This window comes from Falco punctatus, assembly GCF_963210335.1.
Source record: "Falco punctatus genome assembly, chromosome: 4".
Classification (NCBI taxonomy): domain Eukaryota; kingdom Metazoa; phylum Chordata; class Aves; order Falconiformes; family Falconidae; genus Falco; species Falco punctatus.
In genome coordinates, this window is record NC_137583.1 from 87,618,654 (window position 1) to 87,631,349 (window position 12,696).

Genomic DNA, 12,696 nt, shown 5'->3' on the forward strand with positions numbered 1-12,696 from the left:
ACTGAGACTTTTGCAAACTAAGAGATAGATGACATCGCATCTAGTCCCCACACAAAGTAAGAGGTAAACTATACCAAACAATATACATAGCGTACCAACAGAGGGATACAACTTTGCTCTATATGCTGACTTATAGAAAAGAGGTTTCTAAATAGCTAATAACTTCCTTAAAGGAAAAAAAACCCAAAACCACAAGAGGTTATTCTATCAAATTGCATCCACAAGTGTTGTCGTTACCAGAGTTTTACATAATTCTGCCACTTTCTGCTAGGCAAGACAGGTAGGGACATTATATTCCAAAGCTCCAAACATAAATTTGAAGACTTCTCCACATTGCAACTAGGCATTATGATGAATCACTCTATAGTCCAGGGAAAAAGTCAATTTCTCCACACTATTACCTTAATACTTTGCAGCATTATGAAAATGCAAATCAATATACTTAGATAAGGAAGTCTGTTATACCCCAATGTTTACACAAGGCATGGATTCTAGGGATAATACTGTAACAATCAAGCATCAGGCCTTAACAAGCAACACTGACAACAATTATTTATGTAGAAAGAAGTGATTAGTATACCTGCGTCTCTGGGCTCACCTCTGTCTCCATGCACTTTCCCATCATAGTTCTTGATCAGTTCTTCAATAAAGGTACCATCCTGGTCAAGCACTTCATCTCCCATGTATGGAATGTTATGTAGAACAGTTTCATCCTCTACCTGATAGCAACAGTTACAATCAAACAATTTAAAATTGCATTTTCAGTTGACCATTTCTGCATTGCTATTTTCACAATCTACAAATGCCTAGCTATCACAGTTAGCTAACTAGCTTCACTGCTTTAGCACATTTACCATTAACTACATTAATAAAATAAAACCCTCATCTGTGTTCAACAATTTTTTTCTCTAGCAGTGACTGGCTCAACATAGCGACACTAGCTCCTAGCACGAAGGTTAGCAGGGTGTTTCCAAAAGGCTTCTACTATTGAAATACAGTAAGCTACCTAGCTTTGGGAAGCCTGCCTTTGCCAAGTTCATTCTCCCGTCCTTGGTTCTCTTCCACAGTAATGTGCAATGGAAATCACCCCTGCATTGCTTTGCCAGAGATAAGAAAAAACAACATAAAGACTCTAAATCTAAAGTTCTCTAAAGAGCAAGCACAGAAACATGCCTTATAACTTAACCTGAACTCCGCTGTTGATTTTTTTTTTGTCTGCATGTAGACTAAATGCATTAATACTCCCACATTTTATCAGTAGAATCTGCAGACCTTGATACTCAGATATATATTCCAATACCACAGAAGAATTGTGGTTTCTGTTGTTAAGAAAATAAACTTTCCTGCTGATTCTGCAGGATTCTGCAGCAGCGCAAAATACCCAACCACTGATGAATTGAAAGCACATACAAAAGCGTGTGGAAGAACTCTGTACCTACACTGATAAAACTGGTTATTTAAATCACTCTGCTATGATTATTATCATAATAACCAGTCAGCAAAGGTGATCATATACAAAATGATGTGACAAAGATTTGTAATAAGCTAAGCTTTTCAAGTCAGTCAAATACCTACATCAGAAATCTAACATTATGGCTTCTACATACAGTGAAGCTAATTAGAAAAGGCTATAATCAGTTACTATACAAGAAGGACCATTATGTGGGGAGACTATTTCAGGATTAAGTCCTCTATTACATAAGAATTACTATATGCTACAGGTATGCTGGTCAATTGGTCATCTGAATAAACTTGGGGTCACTTTACAGCAAGGTTTTAGAGATACTTAGGTTAATGAGGACAAAGGTTTAGTTTGCAATCAAAGTTACTTTTTTTTTTTCCCCAAAAAAAAATTTTTCAGGGGAGCCTATTTCTAATCATTAGTGCCTTATTACCAACACCAAAAAGACAGGGAGCGTTAACGGGCAACAGTTTTTTGTTGGTTTATTTCTAAAATTACCCCCTCCCTTTTCTCCATACATTTCTCCTCCCAGCACTTTTCTAAACTTACCATAAAATTCTGTTGAAGGGGAGACCAAGAATACATTATAGGCACAGAAGCAACGGCATTGAGAGTCTTCAGTGGGATGACTTGTTTCGGAAAATCTATGTCACTGGTAACGGAGCACTGAAATAAGAGGTTGAAGTTACACTTACACAGCAACACCAGAAAAAAAAATAAATAAAAAAAAATCACAGGACACTCTACAATGCAAAAAATTCAAAGTGTTTGTCAAAATTAGCCTTATCAGCCTTTGAAAAATGCATTAGATTTTTATGGTGTAATAGTAAGAAGAGGTTTAGCAGGAAAAAAAGACGCAAGAATTATTTCTATGTCAATACCTTTACTAAATAGATAGTGATAGTTCTTTTTCCACATAGTAAGTGGCTGTGATAGTATTTTACTCAAGACTATACAATATACAAAAGAAAATATGTTTGGTATCGCAAAACAGTTGCTTGTACATTGATGTTAAGGGTATTTACTCAAGCCATCAGAAAGGCTACTGAATTCCCCTGGCTTCAGATCAATACACTGCAGAAATCATATATTACTTATGTTTAAAAATAATAATAAATTTTACTTTAATGCCAGCAAGACATCTTATGGAAATAAACACTCCATATGTCTTGCTAATTCCAGTGCCGTTTCTCCATAATTGTCTGTTTATCCTATCCTCCAGCCTTTGATTATGTTCACGACTCAAAACTGAAAATGAAAATTAACCCTAAATATGCAACTCTGGACATGTCAATGACTTTTTTCAGCTACAGGACTTCCTTTTTGGCTTTTTTTGCGATTCAGAGTTTTATGTAGCCTCCAAAAGATAAACATGCCACAGAAATACAGACAACTTCTAGATTATTCTTGCATCTATTGAACGGTTAACAGACACATATCAACTTTTCTCAAATACTTGGACAGCAGTATGAAGAACTCTGAAAAAAAGTTACAAACAAAAGCAAGACAGGAACATACAAAGCTAGGGAAAGTACAATAAAGAGGATTTGGAGGTAGGTAAAACAAAGTTTAGAACAGCTATCATAGCTACCTGAAAGGAAAAAAGGAAGTGGAGACAAAAGATCTTTCTCCTTTCCAGAAGGGAAAGATGAACAGAGCTTCACATTTCTAAAGAAATACACAAAGTAATGTAACAAACAGTATACAGAGACAGTACCCCGGTAGAATGACACAAGCCAGATTTATTTATTTTATTTTTAATCTGCAGCAAATGAAGTTAGATTTCTGCTGTGTATATCAATACTCAAGATATTGACAAGACTGTCCTATGCCAGTCCTTTATTCACATTTCAGGTTAACACTTAGTTTTCCAGTTAGCAGCCATCCAGCACATTTTCCATGCCTTTTTAAAAAAATACAAAATAAAAAAAATAATTACTTTTATCTTTGGAACTAGAAGTCTCAGGCTGATAAACGAGCTATGTCAAAACGACTGGAAGTGTTTGGTACGAAGTCTCAGTTATGTTGCCCCATTGTTTTGGTACAGAACTCAGCTTGATGTTTATTAGGCCAACACAGGACACGTTATGGTCTCTGGTTGATGATGACTGGACTAGCCATTAGAGAAAACCTGTATCACCAGCGATGCCCTGCAGTCTTCAAACACATGAAGGCTCTCACAAAACCTTTCCATCAGGTCACTAAACTTCTAGCCAGTGTCCTATGCAACTCTAAAAAAATTCAGCATATTAAAAAAAAAAAAAAAAAAGATTTTTAAAGTAATCTTTTAAAAACCCCACCATTTCTGTGACTCACTTATCTCATTATAAATTACGGCAATCTTAAATCAAGCATTAAGATTTCTGATTCACGAGACAGAGACTGGATTTGAATGCAGTAATTAGTGTGCTCTATCTATTCAGGCAGGAAATCAATTCAGGCAGGAAATTAACATAAAAGAATAGTGAATCGAGCTAAAAAAAAAAAGCAGCAACAAGAAAGAAGAACGGTGAGGAACGATCTTTTACTAACAAAAAAAAGGTGAAAATTGGATGTGTACCTGTGTCAATTATTATCAGATGTTCCAATCCTACAATGCCATATAATAGGTATAGAACTGTACATCAGTAATTGCATATTCAATCATGTTTAAAACAAAACACTCAGGCAAAGGTCCTTGCTTGTTTGCATCTGACCATGCATGCACACAAATGGACCTCTGTGACACACACACACACAGTTTCCAACTGAAATTTTAGGAAAAGGAAAATCTGACAAATTTCCTTGAAGATAAAGTGTTTTGTTTTCTTTTTTTTTTAACCTATTGACAGTAAAGTCTTTTCATTCTCATCCTACTGAAAACAGCTAGCTTTTCATATTATTACATGTGGAACACCTTCAAACTGGCTTAGTTTGGAGAAGTGTCTAAAAAGCAACTGAGAAAGAAGATAAATTAACTTGAGCTGAATACAGAAAGTTGAAGTAGGTTTAAAGCACTGAGCTACCAACGTGAAAGCCAGTTTAGGCGCTCAAATTGCATCACAAACATGGAAGTGTTTTCTTCAAATTTAGCATCCAGCCAGCTTGTGCAACACAAGCTTGCATCAACTCAACTTTAAGTCCTTTTAGCACACCTCTGTGGTTCAATGACTTCAATTAATCTAAAAGACTTCATCAAGTGGGTATGTTCACAGCTTTCATGTGCTTTAACTCAGTAAGAGCCAAAGTACCACTAGGGGTCAACTTAAATAGGTACAAGATTAAACTCCCAATATAAGCGAGTCAAACCAGTTTGATTAAAGAATGCTGAGGCATGATCCGAGTATCATCAGAAAAAAAGAAGTTTCACTTGTGTGTGTCATTCAAAGCTAGGTAGCCTCCTACATATTTATTGCTTTCCAGAAGCCAGATGATTGAAGTAAATAATAAATTCTTTAAAAGATTTGTATGAAAAATATTTATCTGCCAAGTCATAGCATGCTGCAAAAAAACCCAAAAACAAAAAAAAACCAGTCAACTTTCCAGTAATAAAACAAAAACGTGCTAACAACCTTGTAAGCGAAATTACCACAACACATGTTAACCAACCTCCCTGGTCCCGCGCAATGAGCTCACAGAAGTCATGATGTGAACAGGCTGTATCCTACGTTGTTTCCACTCTTGATTTAAGATTTCAGTTCTTTCCAGTATCTTCTGACGATTAGAATTAAACATACTCTAAAAATTAATCACAATTGTAAACGTTATAAATAAATCAAAGACTCTAAATTCACCTGCTAGCATCATAAGGCATTACAACATTTACTAAAAAAAAAAAAAAAAAACCAGCAAACAAAGCAAACAAAGCATGATAGGATTAAAAGAAAAGTGCTCAAAACTCAACAATGCAAATTTTGTTTAAATGTCAGAGAGGGTCAATGTAATTCATTATCCCTTTCTTTGACTCAAACCATGTCCTCGTGTTTAGAGGCTCAGAGATTTAGCATGGAATTAAATTCTACTTGGAATTATAAAGAGTATGTGGCTAAAGAAATTGCTGTACTTGCTCTCCACAGTCTCTTCTGATACTTAGCATACCTGATTCAATCACATAGAATATATCATACCTGTTCATAAGATCACAGAGTTAAGACAAGTTTTCAGTATGTTGACAAGTTCATTACTTAAATTGTTACTGCAGGTGTTAACTGCAGGACAACTCCTACTTCAGAAGAAAATAAATTTTTGTATCATTTTTTAGCAATGGAACCGAAAGATAACATACCTTTACTTCATCTGCACGTCGGAACCTCTTGAGCTGCCTCAGTCTCATATATTCTGATTTCACACGTTTTCGCCAACAAATTGGTCCCTTCTCAGATTTTTTTCCGGTTTGACCCATGATTATCCTACAAGAAACGTCATGTTAACATTACCAGATCTGACACTGTTGCTTACAGAGGAAGTCAAAGTAGGATAGAAACATTCCTTTAATACCTTTCATATCCAATTCCTTTCATTCCTTTCAATCAGACACTTGCAATACCATCCCAATCCAACAACAAACACAATTAAAATAGACACCAGAAAACAGTAATTTTAATCACAAATCAGCAGGACCCTTCACATTTGCTTTAAGCACTTCTAACGCCTCTACACAGGAAGGTACCTAATGGATTTAAAGGGGTGAAGCGGAACAGATCAAGATTCCCACTGCAATGCTACACACTGGAATCCTTGCAAGCAGTCATGTAAATAAACTTCTGGGCAGCTGTGTTCATGGCAGACAAACCTTTGCCTCCTTGCAGGAGTGGTCCTCTTCAGTAAGACACCAACTCCTAAAATAGGCTTCTGGAGTTGATTGCAAGTGCTAAGAGGTACCCAAGTACAGTCCTCCTACCCAGCCACTCAAATGTCAAAAAGTTCTAGAAAATTCAGACATTAAGAGTTTTGAAACAGAGTAAGAGGCCTTGCTTTTTTCTCAAGTATTCTACAAAAGCCTAAACTGTCCAGCTGACTGCAAATAGGATGCTGATTCCACTTTTACTGATCACCATCCTAGTACCAAGTGCTTCATTTTTATGCTACAGGACTGTTGGCAATCAAGTTGTATTTTTACATTACAATCCAAATGTGTTGCTAGAATATGCCAATCTGCTCAGCGTTTTTCAAAATCAAGGACCGTATGCTGTGACTATGCTGGCAATGACTATTTTGACAGCATCCTGAAACAAAACCACTACACTGAAGACTGGCTTCCTCTCAAGAGTTGCTCTGTAACAACCTACAGTATTTCACTGAATAGCAATAGCAGTCACATTAGCCATCATGGACTGAATGGCTGAAATGTCCAGTTACCCAAGGTTAATACATTTTCAAACAAGCATAATCAATTTGAGCAGAAATAATTTCAGCCTTTCTAATTCTCAAGGCAGGTAAATGTGAACAGAGGTGTCCTCTTCAGGCTGGAGTTGAATGTCCAGTGCCAGCTTCCCCTGCTCCGCACCACAGCTCCCCTGACAGTTGTGAGTACAGCTTTATCCAAATTATCAAGAGCTCTTCGCTGCTGTACATACAGCTCTATTTTCAGTGGTTTTGTACAGGTCAGACTTGAGTTCTATCAGACTTTATGATGATTGAGGGGGGAATCAATACAGAACCTGTTTATTCTCAGTAGTATGCCTTCATTTACACCACACATTTACATTGAACAAAAGCTATAGTCTATAAAAGCCTGACACCCATTTTTATGCAAGACATTATATTGTATTTTGTAAGAAAAATTGCCAGGTTTTTAGATTTAGAATGAAAATGAATCAACAAACAAATGGTGGAATTGCCAATCCAAATTATGGGAAATATTCTCTGAGGAAAAAAGGCAAAGTTCCACATAATGCCCAAAGCACCTGACTAGACAGAGGGGGAGGACAGAGAACCAGCAGGGACAGGTAAATCTAGAGCAAAGCTCAAACACAGTTGCCCTCTTTACAGGCCTCAGGGCAGCAAGCAGAATCCACCTGCATCTCATTTGCCACAACACCAGTGGTTACAAGAGAAAGATATATATAAAAAAAAAAAAAAGCCACAAAAAAAATCCTGGACCATTCATGTTTGAAGATGGTAAAGACAGTGATTCATAGTGCACTAGGACACTGCTTAGAGAACAGCTTAAAAGCATTACGAACTACAGAAAATGCATTATATTATATGCTAAACTAAGCAAAGCAAAAAACCAGAAGAACATCCCACTAACTGGAAATAAATTAGACATAGAATAAGTATCATTAAATAACAGAAAGAGAAAATATCAATTTGTAAGTAATACAGAACATCAAAATCACTTTGGTTATGGTTCAGCCAAAAGATATGGGAAAAGCACCAATGACTTCAAAAGATAAATGAAGGCTCAGCTCACACCACTGAAGTAACATATCCCATAAAAACAAAACCCAGATTATGTTTCCTTACTTTAATGCTGCACCAACCACAACCCTTTTTATTCTAGTTTCCTGGAGAATTACAAATGACTCAAGCTTAAAAAAAAGCTTTCTTAACTAAAATTAAATTGCCAGATAAGCCCTACTCATAAAAAGCAGATCTATATGGAAATCATATATGATTAGATCAAAACCAAAAACAATAAACAAACAAAACCCAACAGAAATCTCATCTTTCTTTCATACAGCTCCTGGAAGACCCCACAAACAAGGATTTAAGACCTGAGAGAAATACACCCCCATCAAATAAGCAAATCCAATCTATTCAATTTTTCAGTAATGAACACCATTGTTACCCGTTATATTAAATTGGTTAAAAAAAAAAAAAATACTTCACAAGAAGATAAATACCCCCTTTTAAAGCAGCATAGTTTACACATAATCAGGTCATTCATCTGAAAACAAATGGGACTTAAAAGAACACTCTCTTGCACTAGTTTGAAGTTGCTATCTAGGGCACAACATAGACAATAATTTAATGTTCAAGACACCATATAATAAACCATAGAAAATGAAAAAAAGGCACTGTTGCTTATGTCAAGGTATAGCAAGAAAAAGTTCTTCCAGATAAAGTAATAACATTAATGTGCACCAGTCAGTGGGATACACAGAGTGTATAAAGTCAAGTATGTATAAACAAATTAGAAACAGCCTCATAAATGGCAAGTCTATATTAAGAGAAAAAACACACCTGAGGGGAAAGAAAGCAAATGCATGTATAGGTTATAGAAAAATTATAGTTAAGAAAAAAAGCCAAGCATGTTTGTAAACTATCAATTCTGAAAACCCCTGAAACTTTATTAATGAATTCTGATTTTGAGCAGCAGTTTTTCAAACTAAGTGAACCATATTTGCATGTTTCTGGGCAGCTGAAGACCACCGAAGTTGAATTACAGTGTTGTTAACACATGTAATGGGGTAAGAGGTAACTTTTTCTGTCCCTAATCTCAGAAGAAGGGGGGGGGGGGAGGAAGAAGCAGGGGGGCAGGGAAAGAAGAGCATATTCATAGCAGACAGTTAATTCTCACAGTGCAATTGATACATCATGTTCACATTAGGACCATAGCCAAATGCTACTGACAATTTCTAATGTCAATTTAAAGATCAGCCCCCAAACTATACATTTAAGAAACTAAGCCTGAGAAACTGGTATAAGAAGTTTTACAGACAAGGACAGCCCATGCTGGGTCAGGGCTGTGGAAGCAAAAAAATGAGACAGAAAGATGGAACTCTTACAGAAGGGTGCTGGACATTACCTCCTTTCCTGAAAGGGAGAGTAATTTGGAGGATTAAAAGACTTCAGGGAAACATAATTCAGGATTGTAGATGTTGTCTTCTCAAGCCTACTGTTGGTCCACTTGCACTAGTACAAGGAAGAAAAACCTTTCCCAAATCACTTTCTTCCAGCATTTCTGCTGTTCACATTCATAAGTACTTGAGCTGTAATGACACAGATTTTACTTTGCTAAACAAGAATTTTTTAGCAATTCTTGTTAAAAAAAAAAACCTGTACATTTTCATTAAATTATGTTGCATGGGATTTCAAACTAGGATTGCACAGCAGAAAAGCTAGTTAAGATCAATTTGTCAGAACTAGTCAACTTTTCATATAAAGTTTCAGAGCATTCCCTACAGTAGCACAAGTGGCACAAGCTAAATCCCATCTAAGAATGGTTTAGCCTGTCTTAAGAGACAGCATAATGTCAAAAAGTTTCCATTTAACAAATAAAAACACGATACTGGATTTTCTTAGTGCAACAGTCTGATTCTGAGAGCCCCTAGGCCATGTCCCTCTTCTCTGTCCCCATTTTCCCTTCTGAATCCTGCTAGCAGTTTCTATTGTTTTCAAGTCTTTTTCTTTCCCATTTTTTCATCCTCTTCATAGGAAGGGCCCAAAGAAACCATCTAACTGCTAAAGATCCCAGCCCAGAGAACTTTTATTCCAGAGAAAGAAATTATGTAGCAGTCAACTCAGTTACTTGTGGGCATATTATCTCATCTCCAGAAGAGATACAAGCAAGCAACCCTAACTCTGAAGCAGGTATGCTGCTTCTAGACACAGTGCATCTCCCAAAGTGCACAATAACTTCCACGCAGAACCTGAGCTAAACTTGCCAGATCGTACCTGGCAGCACACTACGGAGGGAAACCTTGCCATAACTCCCTGCACCCTCTCTGCAGAAGAGGAGACACTGGAAAGTGTGGCGAGACAGCCCAAGCAATTCTAGTGTCAACGTGGTACAGTCACAGCCAGACGGACTCTCATTCCAGACGGAGCAATCACCCTGATGCCACAGCAAGCAAGGATGCATGTGGCACACTGAAATGCAAAAGTTTAATACCTTGGGTCCAAAGTTGCACTTAACCCAGCCAACCCTCCCAGAGCACAGCACTGCAGAACCAAAGCAACCCCTTGTTGCTTATTCCAAACATACAGCTGAGTGTTGATACACTCTGCTTGACAGCTCTTGTAACATCCATATTTTTCCATTACTTCTAATATTACAGCTACTTAATTCCCTAAGCTACAGACTATACCTATGCACTGTATACCTAAGTGCATGGGCAGAACTAGACATTAGATAGTCATACTAGTGAGAGGATCAATGTAATTCTAAACAGACCACCATCAAATACAAGAAAAATAACAAAATTAATGCCTCTTTTTGACCAATAGGAAGTGTGAACTATGGTATTAGGAATGAGATATACTGAACCCACCTAACCACTGATTTTTAGAAAAATCCTACAAGAAAATAAAAACAAACGCACAGCTATTTTTTTTCGGTTCCTACTCATGCTTGCATAGTTGGAAATTCAACAACAAAGAAATGGCAGTGTCCTAGAGCATACATATTTACGTTTCATAATTAAATTATGTACAAGACCCACATTCTTTACAGTAAGTTTCAAAGAAAATTCATGTCTATAAGCTTAAATCCGCCAACACTTTCAGCAGCCGAAGTGTGTACAATACATCTAGAGTTGACGGCGAGAGACAAAGAAGCGTAGAAAAATTCAGCTCAAATTGCTGTTTTGCCTACCAACATAGAAATAGCCTTATTTAAAGACAACGTCCTATTTCTTCCATCATTTTGGCAATATCCATCAGTGACAGACAAGCACACAGATAATTCTCTAAATTAGGCAGTCATACTGCTGTCAAAGACTATATTTAAGCTCCTCTGGCTACTGTGCCAAATTTCAGGCAAAAAAAATTAATGAAGATTTTCAAGCTGGAAAGCATAGGAGAACAAATGAAGAGGTCTGCCCTTTAACAGAATGCTATTAGTTTATATCTGTGCTTAATATTACACAATATTTAAAATTGTAACAGTATTACCTTATCTTCCTGCTACTCAGGATTTCTGTTTGGAGATATTTATGAATTAAAACATACTGTGTACAATATAACTTCTCAGTCACTTTTTGTGAATTAATCTACACTCAAAAGGTTATGCATATACTTTATATATATACACATACTTAAAATATATGCATACACTGATATAATACTGCACTTAAAAGCACTCTTAAGCAACAGTTTCAATCGCGGGGCAGGGAGAATGGTGGAGAATATAAAACCCAACACAGAAACTACATATGCACCTTGACGCAAACTGAACAATAAAACAAGTCATTGTGCTTTTTGTTGCCTAGAGTAATGAAGGAGTAAAATAATTCAGACAGGGCAGGCAGGGGTGAAGTACTACTTTTACCTCCCATAAAACCAAATGTGAATGCTTTCACATTTGCTTCTTAAAACCTTGAACTCTAAAGGAATGCATTTAACTGCACAACCCTGTTCAATCAACAGCATCATGCTGCTTCTCAACCTCTTCTACTTCACCATTAGCATGCCCACAGCCCTGTGAACAAACTAACTTCCACTAAGTGCTCTGGACTGGATGTGCTGTTAAGTTCAAAACATGCATTTGAGCTGGCTTCATGAACTGTCACTTCAGATACCATAAACTTATGAATTTAGATGCAATACTACATAACAAAGATACTCACGTAAGTAATTTCTTCAGCAGCAATGACATTTTACAATCGTCCCACCCATCCCAACTCTTTATTCTCACCCCAATACTGCCCACTGAGCCACAGCCACTCTTCTCGAAGGGATGCATGGTAAACTGGATTAAACTGACCAACAACAAATAAAAGCTCACTTTTGCGATTGTTTGTTTTCTGAAACACAGATCAGTTTGATGACCCCATGCATAACTCTGGTTTCCTGTGCACAACTATAAAGCAGGAAGGATTTGTTAGGAACTTAGGCCAACATTAGGAAGAAACTAGTGCAGGCAATTATACCACAAGCGCACTGCTTTTATACATTGGTTTGCTCTGGAGTGGCAGGCATGCTCTTTAACTGTAAGCTGTTACCAGATACAGACAGTATATGTAACTCTCAGTCTAAGCATATGCAATCCTACTAATGAAAAAATTGTACATTAAACCCTAGCTGAAATAATCATTGAACTTCTTCAAGCATCTACAAAACCTGGGGTTTTGTTTAAAATAAAGCAACAACAACAACCACCATCATCCAACCCCACCACACCCTTCTATGTTTTTTCTCAAACTAAAAAGATTTTTGCTTGGGCAGTAGAATTTAGAACAACTTTCATGTTCAACTCAAAAAGCAGATTTTTACCAACAGAAGGGATTAACAAGATTTTTCCATAAGCCTGCAAAAAAATTCAATACTTGCTAGAAAACAAAAAAAGATAACACCTTTCAAGTATCAAA

The 12,696-nt window shown here is 36.8% G+C and overlaps 1 protein-coding gene across 10 annotated transcripts in view; it reads right to left on the minus strand.

Moving 5' to 3' along the window:
* The window catches only part of EZH2 (enhancer of zeste 2 polycomb repressive complex 2 subunit), a 52,415-nt gene that overhangs the window by 24,532 nt on the left and 15,187 nt on the right, over positions 1-12,696 (minus strand). For 7 of the 10 annotated variants that reach the window (XM_080386073.1, XM_080386081.1, XM_080386079.1 and 4 more), the window contains 4 exons: positions 5,727-5,850; positions 5,051-5,179; positions 2,012-2,128; positions 581-719 (listed from right to left, as the gene is read on the minus strand). In XM_080386073.1, the coding sequence (XP_080242199.1) occupies positions 581-719; positions 2,012-2,128; positions 5,051-5,179; positions 5,727-5,843 (502 nt within the window). In that variant the 5' untranslated portion in view covers positions 5,844-5,850. The remainder of the gene's footprint in view (positions 1-580; positions 720-2,011; positions 2,129-5,050; positions 5,180-5,726; positions 5,851-12,696) is intronic. The other 3 variants (XM_080386076.1, XM_080386077.1, XM_080386075.1) reach the window with 3 other exon arrangements.